Here is a 16,784-nt window from a genome sequence, read left to right on the forward strand (position 1 = left end):
TTTTTGCTAGGCTCCGAGAATTCTACTGTATACGGAATGGTTTCATGCGTGCGCTGCTGTACACTGTACAGTATTTATCGTAACAAAACAACACCTGCTATACTAATCGATCTCGCAGTTAAAACTACAGCAAACACATAATTTTTTAATACAGCATAATAATTCCATAATAAAGAGATGCTAGATATATTCAGTCAGTAAATATACAAACAGAAGATGCTATCTGTATATTATATCCGGTAGTCAGCCAGCGACTTGCCGCCATCTGCGATCGCTGCAACCAGTTTACTGAATATATCCGCAATCCTCGTTCCATCCTGCACCCTACAGGTATTCAGAGCGACTACAGATCGGTAGACTGCCGATCAATACAGGAGAAAATGTCAAATAACAGCAGACAAACCACGGGAACAATCCCCTCAACCATCGACTACTAATGCTGGAGCTGCCCACGGTAGAACATCATCCCAGTCTCATTGTGCGGGAAATCTGCGGCAAACGTCCAACAAATATTTCGCCCATCAGTAGTCTCCATCAGCAGGAGATTTTTTGGCGTCCAGCCCGGCTTCAGTAGATGGATCAGACTATAAAAAACACGCGTTTGTCAATTTAAGCAGGACAATTACTGACCTTTCCGTGATGTGACACTGCAATACTTCGACTTGTTTCAACGTATAATATTATACGAGTATATATTTTGAACGAATGACCTCCCCCCTGCGCAGTCCAGTTTTCTTATGGACCAACAAATGATCAAAAGTAAAAAATAATTGCTTTACATGGTCGCCGCTTTGCATTTGACTTGAACGCAGAAATGTGCAAATTAAAATATAATAGCTCCGTTACAATTTAGTAAACCGGCCAATCATAATTCACAGTTCACGTAACGTGCATTTTGCCACGGGCTCCAGAATTTTTTGAAGATTGGAACATTGCCCATTTATGTGTCAGAGCAAGACGGTAATGCTTAGGTAAAACAGTTTATCTGAAATTTCTCTACCTTCAGGAAACTGGAATACTTGAGTGAGAAATTGTACCAATCATAGATCGAGCAAACGTAGCTGTTAAGAAAAGCTGAAGGATAGTGCTTCTTGTGCTGGAAGCGAATACGATATGACGATTTGATGAACGTACAGTGCATGGGTGGTTGGTGGATCTCCGCCGCGGTCGACACGACAAAAATGGGCTCCGTGACCACCTCCATGGGAGGTGCGGGGACTTCCGGGGAAATGAGCGTGGGCGCCAGGGGAAACTGGCTGGGACTGGCCTGGGCGAAGTAGTGGGAGATACGGCTGGGGACCCGTTTGGCCGGCCGCCGCCCGGGCAGGCACGTGCAGTCGATGCGGTATTCCCCGGGGCGGACGCGCGGATCATCCCCGCGGGAATTGCGGTAGAAGGTGTAGCAGGTGGACAGCAGCCAGAAGACGGCGATGATCACCTGGATGGCCACGCAGGCTAACACCGCCGGATCACGCAGCATGCGCTCCAGAATGTACTCCGTCGACAACATAATAAATTATTAAAAATGGAAAACCATCAAAATCGGGCTTCTGCAGTTAACAGATTGAGCGAAATAAAGTAAACGATTAAGTTGTGTACTATGTCTATGGCACCAGCGAATGAAATAGCTTGAACTTAAAGGCTCGCTGTTTCAAAACTTTGATAATTGGGAACCCGGAATAGCATTATTTTGTTGCTCACAGGCTCTCTCTCTGTAAATTCTTTAGGGTGTTCGTCCAGAACGAACCTGTACGTGTAACATACGTAATTGTGTTCAGGGATCACCGGTTACCAGTCAACACTGAAAATAATACTGTAATATCGTGTTGTACTATCTCTGGAGTTCGATTTTCCAGACACCTATGCGCGTAGAATAACACTTGTAATAAATTTTGTGCAGAGCAGCACGTCAAGGCGTTCAACAAGGTGCACGTATGTTCTGTACAGAAATACCAATAATTATTAACAAAATTTTTTCAGTTAAAATAACTTTTACTGGGAAGTTAAAAATTAATTAAACTTTGTTAACTTGCCGTCTATGTTTTCTTCCTAAGAATAAATTTATTTATAAATTTATTAATTTATAAATTTATTTATTAAGCTAAAGCTAAAGACACCATAACAGTACGTAATCAGTGTAAGCAGATCTTCAAGTCTACACTGAGATCGCTCGAATGAAGACACAGGATGCATCCTTTCCTCAGCGTGTGCACCTTATGCGCGCTGTTCACCTGCTGCTACACAGAGCGTCTGGTCCTACGCAAACCCCACCCGCAGATCATCCGCAATCCGCCCCAGGAAGACCAGGTGGTGCTGTTCGAGGAGAAGGACGACGCGGACGATTTTCCTGAGCACTTCGAAGACGAGACGACCTTGTTACCAGAAGCAGTCGAGCATAATGGCGACGCCACGGACGAACCGGCGACGAACGGCAGCACGGAGGCCGTGACCTTTACCATGGAGCAGCCACCGACCTCCCGCCCACCGGAGGATATCCCGCGGGGCCCCATTCTGGCCGAGGAGTCCCTGGAACGAAAGTACGCCAAGAAATTCAACGAAAACGCGGCGGGTGAGTTTGTTTTTCTGGGTGTGTACGCTTTTTCAGAGTAATTAGGGTGACGCTTTTGCAGAGAAAGTGGTTTTCTATGAACCACAGTTGCTGCCAAACTGCTGGATGCAGAGTATGCTGGCCAGCCACAATGAGTTCACGCCGCAATGTAACCAGGATGGGAGTTTCGCCTCCAAGCAGTGCTTTTTACAAAGGTCACTTTCATCACCGTAATTAAATTTTGTTACTAGAATTGGCGGATAAGTTGATGTTTGCTGTGTGCAGATGTTGGTGTACGAATCGCGATGGATCAGCGCAGGTGCAGTCCAATCGGAAACGGTTCTTCTTCGGGATCCGCGGGATCACCCTGCGCTGTACGCAGAACGGAATTCCCATTTAAGCCAGCAACCAAGAAATGCTGCAGCTTTTTGTGCCCCGGATTGGCAGCGGATTGCGACCTTTGCTCATGACCTTTTTGTTTTTGCTCATAAAAATATGTTTCGAAATGCTCAAGAAGACGTACCTGCTGTCGACAGCATCCGTTTTCTCGTACTGTGTGGTGATCTTCTTGAAGCACGGTGGCGGAAATACAGTACATCCACTGTGCTTGATGAAGATCACCATCAGAACATCAACACAAATGCCGGACACATTCAACGGTATCCTCAACTGCACAGCCGCTGATCACTTTAGTAATAGCTAGCCATGTCACCGGAGATGGACATTCCGTCTTCCGATCACGCCGAATACAAATACCCGCATTGTACGCGAAACCATGTAGCTGTTGCTGCATCCCGTGAATGAGGAACGAGCCAGGCACCAAAAATTGACGTTGGTCAGCTGCCGTTTTTAAACAGATTTTGACTCTTGAATGTCTCGCTTGGAGACCTTGCTCTAGCAGTGTTGTGGTTGTTTGTTGCACGAATCCTGTGCGGTATGTTTGAGAAGTCGGGAGACACCGAGTCAGGAATGGTCCATTCGAATCTGGATTTGACTTGAAATTGCTCAAGTTTCACGTGCGATCGGCACAGATTTCTCGTGATCACATGTAAAACGCAAGTGCTTTTAAGACAGCAAAAGTTGTTATTTAACCAAGCATCTGTACAATATGGAGCAACGAACAAATTAGCAAGTCAACCACAAAAAAAGATTTTGATTTAAACTTGCGGTAAATGCTGAAATTATGGGCTTTTAATTAGGTGTGTACTGGTACCGTATATCTGTACGTACTGAATAAATAACAATATTATTTTATGTCCATTATACGAACGGTGCAAGCACCATGGTAACCAGAGCTGCTGTTTTGACGGAACTGGTACAAATCCCGCTTCTGTTAATATTAATTTTATATCGCTTTATAAAGCATACTGATGTAACTTAAAATTACAGCACTATGCAATGCTGATCCACATGATCTGTGACGTGCTTCAGCTATCCACATGCCACTGCATTCCTGCCTGGAATCCAATCTATCGCTAAGTTGATCTCCCAGCGGATTTGCATGGGCATGCCCACAGAGTGCCGTTGAATGGCATTGATTTCTGTTCGTGTCCAGTTTCTGTAGGCCGTGGTGGAACTAGTTCCTGCCAACTGCACTAACGCAACGCTGTGGCATTATTATGTGGCATGACGTTGTCGCATCCGCCATTCCAGCCACAGCCAGCCGGTTCACCCATCTCATAGCCGCGGGTACTGGCTGAATTCTCAGGTGCTGGTGACCTGAATGGGCTCCTTTTATGCACCTGCTGGGTCTCTTGTACCTTGCTGCCAGTGCCATTATAAACGGACAGATGCTCACTACGAGTCAAACGACAACCATCACAACGACCACCTCCCGTAAGCAGATTATATATACACTGCAGCAAACGAATCCGTAAAGATAGCATTTGAATTTATACTGCTTTTAGTAACTAAACGCCTAAAACCATTTTTAGTCATTAGTGATTAGGGTAAAAATGTGCTTGTGCAGAATTTAAAGCAATAAACAGTTTAAGGTGAACCTTTCATTTGAGTATTACCTGATAGTTCGGCTTTTTTCCGCGTGAGAATCCCTTTCACTATACGCTTGTGCAAAGCAGCGCACGTGCAGAAAGTTCATTTTCGGATAAACCATTGCGGTATATTTGTACAACGACAGTCTTTTTCTCTGTTAATACTTAGACGTCTTTCGGATTCGGACGCTTTCAGGTCATGTATTCGCGTACCGGACACCCGGGACTCCATATTCTCTGCGTTGTTCCACATTCGACAACTTGAGAGTTATATAAACATCGAAAACTTGATAGTTTTACTGGTGTTATATTGTACAAGCTTGTGCAAAAACAACAAGTATCACGTGACCAATTTTAGAGAATGTCATGTCTTTGTCATGTGGAAGAACGCGGAGAAAACCGTGTCTTTGGTGTCCGGTACGCGAATCCATCGTACGAAAATGTGCGATAATCGAAAGCGTCGAAGCAGAAAAAAAGCGTTTCTAATGCGACCAACATCGCAGTACAGATAAACGGTGGGTTGTAGGAATTACACCAGCGCCTCTCCAGTGTTGGAGCTGTGACAGCCAGTATCCGCGCACCCAGCCGGCAGCCACCCGCCGCTGCCTAGCCGGTTACCTGACCGACGCCAACCAGTTAACCTGTCCGCCGGCATCCGTCTGCGGCATCCGTTACGACACGGTGAATCTGGACGAACTCCAGCAGATCGTCATGAGACGCGTGTGCCTAACGGTGGAGGAAGAAGCGCGCATTATAAGCGATTATCCCTATTCGCATCGGGAGCCGCTGGTGTGCGATAAATGGTTGGAGGACGCTACGGGCGAGGAAGTGTACAGGGGATATTCCTGTGTGTGCCAGGGGAAGCTGTGTAACCGTTTTTCCACTTATGCGACCAATGTTGCCGTTAATAATGTCGGAATGCCGACGGAGCAGGTTGGTCGTTTGTGGCGGTCTAATGACCGGCTATCTGTACATGGTACCGGATTCGTGTACATTCACGGGAACTTTCGCCTTCACGCACTCCGGCTCCAAATACCTTTCGTGTTGTTCGCATCCCTTCTGTAGCTAAATGATTTCATACATTGCCGGGAATGCGCGACAAATTCCGTGAATGTACACAAAATTTGGTACCATGCATCCGGTCGCTTTTCTAAGCAAAGGTAATTTTCACCGGGAATTTTTGTTGCAGAGACAGGAGATTCCTCTTACACCTAACAACGTAGGTACGTTAGCGGTTAGATTATAATCTTCGAGGAGTTCTGAAAAAATATAGAGGGGAAAGCCATGTCAGTCGAACCAGTTCACGGCACTGCTGCCGTCATCCGGCTGGAGTGTGACGTTACCGCAGTACATGCGACTAAATCAGGCGCGGTACATAAGCACCATGTTCAGCCACAACGTAAAACTCCAGCCGGCTGACGGCAGCAGTATAGGGGAATGGTTCGGCTAGACTGCTTTTTCCCCCTATATATTGATTTAAAAAATCGGTAAAATCCTCCTAACCGATGAATTAAAAGCGTTCACCATATTTTTCTTTTTCGGTAGATACATATGGCAATAACGATTATTACTATTACGACGACGACGAGGATGCCATGCAGTTGCGCAGCGGCGCCCTGGGCGGCGGCAGCATCGACAGTATAATGTTTGGCGAGACGATAGCTCCTGAGGATACTCCAGGGCTTCCGGCCACGCCTCCGGGAACAGGCAGCACCTCGCCGGTCAATGCGGTAGCAGGCGGCAGTCGCTTGGGTCCGTGTCTATTCCGAGTGGTGGCCATGACAGCCTGGTTGAGCGCCGTCACCGGTCCATGGTCCTGGAGGCAACGGAGTGCGCAGTAAATTTGTCGTGCACTGTTCTGCCGTTCTGTGTAATTGCTGGGAAGTAGGGTATAATCCATGATGAAGTGTTTCGTATTGTGGTTATAGTGGTTTTGTGGAGATTTCCTAGCCGGTTTGATTCGGTTTTGTGCACAGTTATCGTTATTGGCGTTATGCATACTGCAGAATTTAACCGAATGCTGCGTGCACATACGGCTGCGCAGCGTATTTACCCTGTATTTCCTGTATGTGCATACCCTAAAGGCTATTGTACAGTGCACAAGGGCGGTTAAATTTGCATCGAGCGCAGCGAGATGCTAATGTACTGTTAAGCCTTCGTCAAGAGCGTAAAATTTGTCTGACGGCACGAAGAGCGTACGTCACGCTTGTCCAGTTCCAGAAATCCAATGCCGTTTTCCAGTGGTACTGGTGCTCGTACCTCCTTAATGTAATAAACATCGTGCCAATCAACTCAAGCAGCAATTATTTATTTCGCAGCAAACAGCTATTATTTAAATATTTATTATTATGCAGTCAACCTTTTCACATGTTCAAAATCATCAGACATTATTCATCCGCGCTGGGCTAGTAATAATTTTAGGCTACTGCTCAGTGCCAGGTCGCACACGTACGTAGTATTCTGTAATAGCTTATCATGTCGCACCGCAACAAGTAACAAACATAATAATTACGTGCACACCTAATACATCGAACAATCTCCGTATAGGGACTACGCAGCGTAGTCTACGCGATATACTTATGCAACAACAACTGTGACAACAACAGCAACAACAAGTACGCATCAAATCGTTGCAAATCTGACGCGAGTGTCCCGCGTCCAACGTCTAGTATCCCATCAATCGATGCATTTTAAAACCTGGGAGCCTTCGTTTTTAGGCCGTTTTACAGAAGTACGGTCTGGGAATTTTTCTGAACATTAATCACAAAAGGTCAGTCTGCAATGCACGCGATGGCATGTGATTTCCGTAACGCTGTCCATGATCGTTAAAAGCCTGCTGATACTGAACCGACACAGGATGCAGTTACACTGGCGACAAGATGGCCAGCTGATGGCGACGACGTCCGATGCACGCGTGTATGTACTCGACTGTATCTTTGGCCTACTTACTCCTCCATAATTTAATCGGTGGAGCCTGGTGTCAGGCAGGTGCGTTAACATAGTCCCACGCTACAGACACGATTTGTTTAATGTTTACCTATTTAACGTACAGCCTTGGGCAACTGTACAGTACAGTGTGTTTTAATATAAGGGTCGCAGTCAAGCCTTAAAAAAAGTTCAAGTTCAAAAGAACAAACAATTCCATTTCAAGAACAAACGGGACTTTTGCGTGTGCTTTGAGGAGGAAAAACTAATTTCCCAAGTAGAAAGGATTCCGGCTAAAAAATAATGGAAATGAAGATAGTCACAGAATTACATAAGGCTTACCAAATAGAAAAAATGTTAAAAACCTAATTATTTTAAATTGCATTTTTGAAAACAATTCCAGTTTCCAGTTCTAGTTAAGAACGATAAAAATACAAGACATCTGTTCATTTTATCATTTGCCTTTTAAATAAAATGCAGATGCATGCTTCCTGGTGTCATGTAGAGATCATATACTTCCGTGTTTATCCATGTCATGTCTGTAAATCTACATAACCTCTTGTGTTATTTACCTAAATACATTCACCTCTTCTACTCGTGTATAAACGCTACTGCTTCTCTCACAGAATATTCATGTTATTATTATTCTACGATCATGTTAGTGCTAATCTTATTCTCTGTTCCTTCACCTCAGTGAGCATTAAAGCACCTTTGGTATATCATCCGCGTACTCTCATCATTAGCAAAAGCGTGACGTATATCCTTGCCGTACGCTACGTTGCAAAATACAGCACCACACCCTTGCTTGCCATAGGAGACATCTCGTGTTATTTTTGCGGCACATCATCCACATTGTATCCGGCGGCCAACATCACCGCCTGCCGCGGTGAGCAGCGCAACACGCCGGCGTACCGCACGTGGGCGTGTATGCCGGGGAATCTGTGCGGCATCATCTACTACCTCAAGAACCCGCCCTACTACTACCGCCAGTGCATCGGGAGTATGATAGCCCAGGGCATTGCCAGCCAGTATCCCTGGAGCGATCTGGAGCCGGTGGTGTGCCAGGCGGGGACCGCCGAGTGGCGCAATGAGGCGACTGGTGCCGCCGGGACGGACAACACCATGACGTGCATCTGTCAGGGGAAGCTGTGTAACTGGTATCCCGAGACCTCCATCCAGATCGCCATGGATAATGCCGGCAAACCCAAGCCCCAGGTAATAACGCTGCGGTCATTTCATTTCACGGCATTTCATTTCGAAACTGTGCATTGGTGAAAACTCTATTCACCATTAAAGATGCGCGTTAAATAGTGTGTGAATTACGCCCTTCATGCAAGTAAACCGAGCTGGGAGTTATACGCTTTCATGGCCAGAGACAATTTATACAGATTTTCCGAGAGTTACCTTAGAGTGAAGGTTTTTGGATGGCGAGTTACGCTGCAACTCGATAACTCGCTGTGGTATTTTTGCAGCGAGCACAGATTCCACCAATTGGCGGTAAGGATCTTTCACCCTACATAGTACATCGGGGCACGTGTGAACCGAGCACTCGGATGATCTTCTAGGCGCCGTTTCCGGCAGTGCGACGAGCGGCGCGGGGAAGCCGGCAGCAGCGGGGTCCGGCGGTAACGCACCTCCAGCCAAGCGCTGGCTCTTCGTAACGCATTGAAATTTTGGCAGGTAGCGGGTCCCTGAATTCCGGTGCAGGAACCAGTGGATCCGGTGGGGCCGTGGGTGGCAGTGGCGGCGGTGATACAGCGGGTGGTAACGCCGCTGGCTCCGATGACCCGGGTGCAGTCGGTAACGCGATGGATAGCGGGGACCTCAAAGGTGGCGGTACAGGATCGGCGGGTGGTCGAAGCGGGAATTCCACCGGGAACGGAACGACCACGGATCCCGCTGCACAAGGTAACTCTGATGGTTCATCAGCAGCGAGCTTTCGGTCACTTCCTGCAACGAATTTCTCAATGTTTACCAATTAGCGGTGAATTACAGTATCCGCGTTGGCATGTTATAGTATGGTGATAGCTACTGTATTAATAGCCTAATAAAGTGGCATTTGCTGATTTGTCGGCAGGGTCCGGCTCCAACCTGGGACTGATTGGTGGAGTTGCCGGCGCCGTGGTACGGTGTGGTTACTGTCTTTCAACCTAGTCAGGCGTTAGAAATTTAGTTCTGATTAAACGGTTTTAATGAAACGCGATTGCACTGTATCTGTAACTCTACTTGCCGGATATTATGCTTGTGAATTTACTAGCGGAACTTTGTGTATTGCTGTAATAACTGCTAAAAACTCCTAACCAATTTTTCCTATAGCTGCTCCTGAGTGCGGTGGGTGGCGGTGTATACTGGTGGCGGAAATCTCGCGCGGCGAAGAAGAAAAAAAAGGAGGGGGAAGACGAGGAAGAGGATGAAATGTGATAGTTTAAGATACTGTTCGAGCAATCTTGGCTGGCAGATGCCCCGCTGTCCAGCATAGATTCAACCTTGGTTTTCCAGGGTACTGTCGGTGTAGGCAAAAATCTTCTTTGATCTGTATTCGCACCTTGGTGTGTCTGTGTTCTGGCAAATTTGTAAACTTTGTATGCGACTATGCCGACCACATGTTTGCAGCAATTTGATTTTATGTGGAAAGCGGGGAGGCGGTGATCGAGAGCGTATTCAGGTTTTTTTGTTTAAGTTGTTGGGTGGATGGTCCGTCCATATCGTGGTTAATTAGAGTACCTATTACCGTGACTGGAGCGTCATAAATTACGATTGCTACTCTTTTCTGTTGTTTTATTATGAATGCTTGCTGCTGAGAATTGCACTGTGCCGAGCAGTCAGCGCGTCATGACAACAGATATAAATGTTCAACAATTTTCTGCCGCACTGTAATTTATTCGACTGTTTACTGTATTAAATTTTGTCTTGCACATCAAAGGGTCATATCACCGTACAGTACAGTAGTCATAAAGTGCGTACGAGTAAACTCCAACATAAGCACTACCAGCGGTACGATCTGCAGCAGCAGGTCACATAAATCAACAGAAGCACTGTACGTTGGTAATTAAAGTGCTCACTTAAAATTTCGTACCATAAGAATCACAGGATCAAAGCCTATAGGGAGTCATTAGATAAAGTTATAGTGAGAACTTAGTACTGCACTTTTTTATTTAAATTCTCGTAGTTTTCTTGATTAATACTGTATCGTTGGATATGCACAAAGCTGCTGAGTAAGTGCGCTGTAACCCTTTCCAGTTTCCACCGCTTGTATCACGAATAATTGTCGTTTAACTGTAGCAGCTGCCGCTGACACCTACATCCTGGGTTGCAGTGATCGCTCGACGCAAGCAAGATACTGTTAGAACCATTTTGATATCATGAAATTTTGCTTGAAAACTGGTAGAAGGATTCCATATTCTTCGTGCTACTGCAGATGACAGGACGGTAGAATCACGGTCCCCGGACAAACCAGCATGACGTTGTGGTGCGCCGATAATGGATATGTCGGATGCTGGTATATACGCACATCTTTCTCGGCTACTGGCTCCTCCATAATCTAAGCGGATCCGTACACTGTCAAAGCACAGGTTAGACATTAAAAGGTTAAATGAGGCGCACCTCAGCTTAAAAGTAGACACACCACAACGGGAAGAATCGCGTTAATCAAAAGCAGAACGGCGGCTTGCACGCTTGCACTCTGTACTAGTGACAATTATTTGTGTGCAATTTTTTTCACGGAAATTTTAGTTTTATTACACAAGTATACTTAACAAAGTCATAACCTCATTCCCGTTAAGCTAACTTAAAGGCAGCACACACACCTTCCTTCTCAACCATATCGCTAAAGAACAGAAACTGCATTTCCCTGCTGAATCTCGATACCAATTCCCTGGCGCAAAAATTACATTATCGTACAACTGTATCTATCGAACTAATGGGTTCCCTGTCATGTCTGACAGAACTCACTGGTCCGGATTGTTACGGCTGCACCGCCACCGGCTCCTCCTCCATGACAGCCCACATGCTGGCCCTTTGCAAAGCCGAACAGCGGAAAGTCGAGAACGCCGGCTACGTGACGACGAAATGCTCGACCGCAGAGATGTGCGGCATCATCTACTACAACACCACGTACCCCGACCCTACCTTCCGGCGGACCTGCATCGAGGACGGACGCCCGCAGGCCATCCTCAACCGGTATCCCTGCAGCGATCTGGAGCCGTTGGTCTGTCAGGCCGATACACCGAACGGCCGGTTCAGCGGCACGCTGTACTGCGTTTGCCAGGGGAAACTCTGCAACTGGTTCCCCGACGCGTCTATCCGCATTGCTGTCACTAATTCGTGGAAAGACAAGGCACAGGTATCCTGCACGCCTCCCAAAAGTTATACACATTGTAATTTGTGCCCTTTGCGTAGAGAGTGCAAATCCCACCCATCAGCGGTAAGCGCAGCCTATACACTGTCGCGAGCGTCATAATTACTGGGTGACCTTTAGGATCCGTTGTCGCCAGCAACCCTCAGCCACCGGCATCGGGGTCCGGCGGTAACACCGTCCTGCGCGATCATGTCAACCGCTCGATTAACGCTACGCTTTGCAGGTAGTGGCTCGGGTACTTCCAACGCGGGTTCCGGTAGGTCTCCGAGTGCCTCCAGCGCTGGAAGCGGGACCGGCAGCGGTGCTGGTGGCAGTATAACCGGAAATAATCCGGACAGCTTGGGTGGCGCTGCGGGGGACGCCGATAACGCGGCGACCGCTGATGGGAGCGGCGGGGTTCCCGCGGATAAAACCGGCGACGCCGGCGGCGCAGCGGGAGGGCGGGCGAAGGGCTCTGCGTCCGGGGGATCGGGTGCCGTGAATGGAAGCGACACGGGAAGCACAGCAAGTGGTAACCCGTTAGTTACACTCAGCATGGCGAAATATACTTAGCTGTTATTGCTTTATCGATAGGTTCGGGAACGAACTGGGCGTTGATTGGAGGGATTGCTGCCGCTCCGGTAGGGTTCTCTGTCGTCGTGTCTGTCATAGACTTACAGAGTTGTGATGGTGACAGGTGGTGCTTGGGTTGGTCGCTGTATGGTGGTGGCACAAGTCGACCGGCACCGCGAAACACGCCGCAGAGCACGATGAAAGTGAAGAGGAGTTGTGAGCGATGACAGGGCTTAGTTTCCCATCAACAGGCTCCTGACTGTCTCTTACTCCAGCGATACTGGTCAGTGATGCACTTACCGGCGACATTGGTCAGCAACAGGTACAAAGCATAAAGATGCTCTTATCTTTTTTTTCCGCAGGGCTGAAAATGGACACCCAATTTAGGGAATTTAGGCGCTTTGGTTGAAGATGCAATGATGGTTTGATGTCACGGATATTTTGTGTATTGGTTCAGTATAATCTCGGCTCGGCCGGTACGCCAGAGTTCTTATCGTAAAACACTGGCATGAGTACTCGTACATTTGATGCGTCACCCTATGAATGGATAGGCAGTAACTGTGTGTGAAAATTTGATTTGTTAATTGCAGTCACTGGACAATGGTTCCACAGTTTCCTCTGACTGTCGCATAATTTTAACGAAGTCTCTCAAGAACCAATCTGTGCAAAGCGCTTTGTGCACAGTTCTCTTAATTACAGCACCATCCGGCAAAGGATGTGTAAGCAGATTGGAACGTAACAACCAAACATTTCACCTAGTTTTTGACAGCGCCAAACCAACCCAAACCAACCAACCCAAACAGCTCGGTACAATCAACATTCCCCAAAGGAATCCACTTGACAGTCGCGGACGCGTAAAAACAGCATGACAACAACATAGCAACCTACCGACAGTGACTGATTCAACATAATCAGTACGCACACGGCAGCGTGATACAATCAGATTTCGGCTTCTTCGCCCTCTTCATCCTCATCTTCCTCCTCCTCTTCCCGGCGTTTCTTCTGGTGTTGGCGCCAGCACATACAACCACACCCAACCAGTAAGGCGACGACCTAAACGCGCAGAGAAAAAGCGTTGATATCAACCGTTTCTTGGGATGTATCGCTGAATTCGTACTAATGCTCCGGCGATCGCACCAACCAGTACCGGCGAAATCCGGGATTCTGCAAGAAGCAGCATGTTAATATCGTGACGGATCACCGCGGTTCATTGCTAATATATATGGGCACACCGGCAATTTGCGGACCGTTACCTCACTGACCGACATCTCGCTGATGACGACTTCTCGCTGACTAACAATTTATTGAAACGACAACTCGATGACCGACAGATTGCTGAACATCGCGATTTCGCCGAGGACATCTGATGACTAAAAACAACTTTCCGAAGCACATCAGACATCTGATGACTAAAAACAACTTTCCGAAGAACATCAGACAGGCCTAAGAAAACCTTAGAAGGCCTAAGAAAAAACACTATTAAGCCTTAAATGCCCAGCAAATAGCTTATAAGAAAAAAAACCAGACAGAAAAAATTTAACAGACTTAAGAGCCTAAGAAACTAAGAAATTCTAAGAAAACCAATCTAAGAAACTCAGGAATGTAGGAAACTCTAGAGAACCTGAGAAACGTAAGAACATTAGAAACCACTAAGACAGCCAAAGAAACAACACTCAATACGTTTAGAACCTTTGAACTGTACCGATAAACAAGCTGTCGATCAACGAAATAGTTTCTGCGAGAATTCGGGCAGCGAAATTGTCGAAAAGCGAACTGTCGGTGAGTAATCTGTCGGCCAGCAAGTTGCATTAATCAGCAATATGTCTGTACGCAAATTTTCGGGGAGCGAAACGGAGATCAGGGAAGTGCCGTGCTACCCAGTACCCATATCGGCATATCAGCGCGCTATGTATGGTCAACCTTTCGCAGTGCTGTCGTTGTCGGTTCCATTGGCGGCGCCGTCACCACCACGCTGGCCCGTTCCATCTCCTGCCTCTGCATCTGCAAATAGACATCAAGTTGTTGAGAAAAGAAAAACTCAGTGAATAAGTAATAACTCGTTACCAGTGGGCGCGGTCGGCATCGCTGGAATGCTTCCTGAAGAGCACATTTTGGGATGTCAAGTTTCGTCTACGTTTTATTGCGCAGCGCTGCGTCGATAAAATTACCATCGCGGCTTACCGTTGGCATATGGAATGGGCCGGCGCTAGAAAAGGAAAGTCCAACGTTATACCAGTGATAATGCGCGTACGTGTCAGTTTTGTCGAAATCTCAGAGCATGAGTTTGATATATCTCTTTGCGCTTGCACTTTCTGGAGTTCTGGCTGATCAGCCAGAACTCCTAACCGAATATTGCGCGCAAAATCGGTACAAAAGCCAAATGATGTATCCAAACGCCGATGTACTGCAAATCCTTTAATTAACCAGCATAAAAACAGTGCAGGTAAACTATTTTAGAGTTCGCAAAGGCGAAAAACTTTCGTGTTCACGTGCTTGACATCTACTTACCTTGGACCTTACGGACCAAGACCTTGGACCTTGGACCTTGGATTTACGGACCTTTTGGAGACGGTACTAAAAAGCTAGTAGAAACGGTTGGAAACGGTATAGCGACTTCAACTGGACAAAAGCGGGCGAAAGAGTTCTTTAAACAGCGAATATCTATGCAAATACAACGGGGAAACGCGATTTGTGTAATGAGTACGATCGCGATCAGGTTAGCATAGAGGAAGTGTTTCTTTTGAAAACGGCGTTTTGTTGTGGTGCATAGTTTGTACTCGTACCATGATACTTATTAAAGGTTCAATAACCACTTACCTTGGACGGGTCTTTACCAACATTATCCAGGGCGATCATGACGGAGTCCAGCGGGAACCAGTTGCAATACTCACCCTCACAGAGACAGTCCACGGTGAACTGCAGATTGGGATCGGGGTCGACCGTTGGTCCGCAGACCAGCGCCTCCGCCGGCGAGAAGGGATGCCGGCTGGCGATCTGCTGGCCCTCCGCCTGCGGCAGGCAGCCCCGCTGGAACCACGGCTTGCCGTTCTCGTCCAGATGACCGGGTTTAGTGGCGTAGCTAATGGCACAGTAGTCCTTAAAGCAGCCGGCAATCTGCAGGTCCTGCGGCGCCCGCTCCTTCTGGTTCATCTTGCACAGGGTCGTCTCTTTCGGCCAGCCGTTCGGTCGCTGGGTGTTGCATTCATAGCAGAGCACCTGGCTCACATCTGCCAAATAACGCAGCAGATACATACTTCCATTTTTCTCATATTTTGCTCACTTTGAGTGTACGTTCTTATATTTTGCTCACTACGTGTCCAAATTTAAGTATTAAGAAATCTCAGACCACACTTTGCAGAAGGATATCATGTAATACTAACCTTGTGAAGTGCCGAAGCCTCTTTCAGCTTCTACCCAATGTATGGTAATCATGCTGCTCACTAACCAACAGTGGATCAACATTCGCAGCGTCCATACAGCGACAGCATGTCCCCCAACGACACAGCTCTATCTTATGATTAAACAGGCCAGTTTTCCATCAGACTGGCACACGGTACACGCAGATGCTGTCTGCCCGTTCTTCGCCATTTAGAAACGGGGGCTTGTTTTAATGCAAAATCACAGCGTCTTTAGCTCGAAACCCTTGAGTGATCCTTTCTCTCAATCTTTCAGTCGAGTTATTTGGCCTCTTTACAATTCATAAGAATAATACTTTCCGGGATTTTATTTCTCAATATGTACAAAGCGAGCTTCGCTCAACAATTATATTCAAATGAAGAATTTGTCCCAATTTACATGAGAAGGGACTGTGCACAATACACTCATAGCATTACCACGCATAATCTCCAAACTTAAACGTTGAAACAAAAAACAAGTCGAGCGACTCTCGCCCGTTCTCAAATACAGTTTATTTCCAATCTCCTTTAAGGTAACAATGCCAGTCTACTTAATAATAGAATAATACTTAATTGTCAGAATATGCATGAGTTTCAGTTTCAGTCATAGACATCGTCACATCATCAATGAAGTCGCTACAGTTTCGTTTTACATAACATTAATTTTCGATTTGGGCCAGTCTAATTTTCTGCAGCATTGCTGCTCTATTTTTATTGTTACAGCATAGCAGTCGTGCTTACAAGTCAGCAGAAAGTTAGAATCGTACTAAGCAAAATGACGGCGAAAGCGTCTAGAAATAGTGTATTTTCTCGCTTTGAGCCATGTGCCATGGCAACAGGAGCAAAATTGTTTTACTCGAAACACTATGAAACATTTTTATTTTTTATTTATTAAGCATACTTATATATTTCACTAGTGTTTTATTGTTATGTTTGCTGCACTAATTTACAGGACTATGGCGTACGCTGTCAGTTTACGCAACAACATCAACTTCTCGTAAATCACTCATTTTGCC

The 16,784-nt window shown here is 46.6% G+C and overlaps 6 protein-coding genes across 17 annotated transcripts; 4 read left to right on the forward strand and 2 right to left on the reverse strand.

The window, feature by feature from the left end:
* Window positions 1–60: 60 nt before the first annotated feature.
* Window positions 61–1,984, reverse strand: LOC129587935 (uncharacterized). Of its 2 annotated transcripts, XR_008690418.1 has the most exons (3): window positions 1,135–1,984; window positions 404–584; window positions 61–324 (listed from the first exon to the last, which is right to left on the reverse strand). XR_008690418.1 is itself a non-coding variant. In XM_055481911.1 (2 exons), exons 1-2 carry the CDS (start codon window positions 1,508–1,510, stop codon window positions 580–582), a joined length of 381 nt encoding a protein of 126 aa, XP_055337886.1. In that variant the 5' UTR covers window positions 1,511–1,984; the 3' UTR covers window positions 61–579. The 2 variants fall into 2 exon arrangements, 1 of the variants encoding a protein (XP_055337886.1); XM_055481911.1 differs by having other exon boundaries at window positions 61–584.
* Window positions 1,871–3,654, forward strand: LOC129587934 (uncharacterized). The gene is made up of 3 exons (XM_055481910.1): window positions 1,871–2,569; window positions 2,631–2,763; window positions 2,834–3,654. Exons 1-3 carry the CDS (start codon window positions 2,188–2,190, stop codon window positions 2,946–2,948), a joined length of 630 nt encoding a protein of 209 aa, XP_055337885.1. The 5' UTR covers window positions 1,871–2,187; the 3' UTR covers window positions 2,949–3,654.
* Window positions 3,655–3,898: 244 nt separating this feature from the next.
* Window positions 3,899–6,787, forward strand: LOC129587980 (uncharacterized). The gene is made up of 4 exons (XM_055481967.1): window positions 3,899–4,384; window positions 5,066–5,472; window positions 5,729–5,762; window positions 6,085–6,787. The coding sequence occupies exons 1-4, from the start codon at window positions 4,285–4,287 to the stop codon at window positions 6,378–6,380; spliced, it is 837 nt and encodes a 278-aa protein (XP_055337942.1). The 5' UTR covers window positions 3,899–4,284; the 3' UTR covers window positions 6,381–6,787.
* A 259-nt stretch (window positions 6,788–7,046) lies between these two features.
* On the forward strand, window positions 7,047–10,372 carry LOC129587920 (apomucin-like). Of its 4 annotated transcripts, none has more exons than XM_055481888.1 (8): window positions 7,049–7,309; window positions 7,372–7,527; window positions 8,279–8,679; window positions 8,937–8,961; window positions 9,030–9,089; window positions 9,145–9,372; window positions 9,542–9,588; window positions 9,781–10,370. In XM_055481888.1, the coding sequence occupies exons 2-8, from the start codon at window positions 7,446–7,448 to the stop codon at window positions 9,883–9,885; spliced, it is 948 nt and encodes a 315-aa protein (XP_055337863.1). In that variant the 5' UTR covers window positions 7,049–7,309; window positions 7,372–7,445; the 3' UTR covers window positions 9,886–10,370. The 4 variants fall into 4 exon arrangements, with proteins under 4 accessions (XP_055337864.1, XP_055337863.1, XP_055337861.1 ...); XM_055481887.1 differs by having other exon boundaries at window positions 7,050–7,309; window positions 7,396–7,527; XM_055481889.1 differs by having other exon boundaries at window positions 7,047–7,527; window positions 9,030–9,081; window positions 9,149–9,372; window positions 9,781–10,372.
* A 67-nt stretch (window positions 10,373–10,439) lies between these two features.
* LOC129587919 (merozoite surface protein 2-like) lies at window positions 10,440–13,768 on the forward strand. 8 transcript variants are annotated; one of them, XM_055481877.1, is made up of 11 exons: window positions 10,453–10,501; window positions 10,634–10,679; window positions 10,747–10,806; window positions 10,883–11,036; window positions 11,409–11,806; window positions 11,863–11,887; window positions 11,942–11,989; window positions 12,045–12,332; window positions 12,395–12,441; window positions 12,498–12,656; window positions 12,736–13,768. In XM_055481877.1, exons 4-10 carry the CDS (start codon window positions 10,958–10,960, stop codon window positions 12,591–12,593), a joined length of 981 nt encoding a protein of 326 aa, XP_055337852.1. In that variant the 5' UTR covers window positions 10,453–10,501; window positions 10,634–10,679; window positions 10,747–10,806; window positions 10,883–10,957; the 3' UTR covers window positions 12,594–12,656; window positions 12,736–13,768. The 8 variants fall into 8 exon arrangements, with proteins under 8 accessions (XP_055337860.1, XP_055337858.1, XP_055337853.1 ...); XM_055481878.1 differs by having other exon boundaries at window positions 10,444–10,679; window positions 10,747–11,036; window positions 12,736–12,849; window positions 12,964–13,768; XM_055481881.1 differs by having other exon boundaries at window positions 10,444–10,679; window positions 10,750–10,806.
* Window positions 13,121–16,503, reverse strand: LOC129587921 (uncharacterized). Its single transcript, XM_055481890.1, has 7 exons — window positions 15,754–16,503; window positions 15,191–15,600; window positions 14,555–14,579; window positions 14,438–14,470; window positions 14,294–14,374; window positions 13,491–13,537; window positions 13,121–13,426 (listed from the first exon to the last, which is right to left on the reverse strand). Exons 1-7 carry the CDS (start codon window positions 15,833–15,835, stop codon window positions 13,313–13,315), a joined length of 792 nt encoding a protein of 263 aa, XP_055337865.1. The 5' UTR covers window positions 15,836–16,503; the 3' UTR covers window positions 13,121–13,312.
* Between the last annotated feature and the right edge of the window lie 281 nt (window positions 16,504–16,784).

Source organism: Paramacrobiotus metropolitanus, unplaced genomic scaffold (genome assembly GCF_019649055.1).
Source record: "Paramacrobiotus metropolitanus isolate TYO unplaced genomic scaffold, Prichtersi_v1.0 Parri_scaffold0000027, whole genome shotgun sequence".
NCBI classification, from domain to species: Eukaryota; Metazoa; Tardigrada; class Eutardigrada; order Parachela; family Macrobiotidae; genus Paramacrobiotus; species Paramacrobiotus metropolitanus.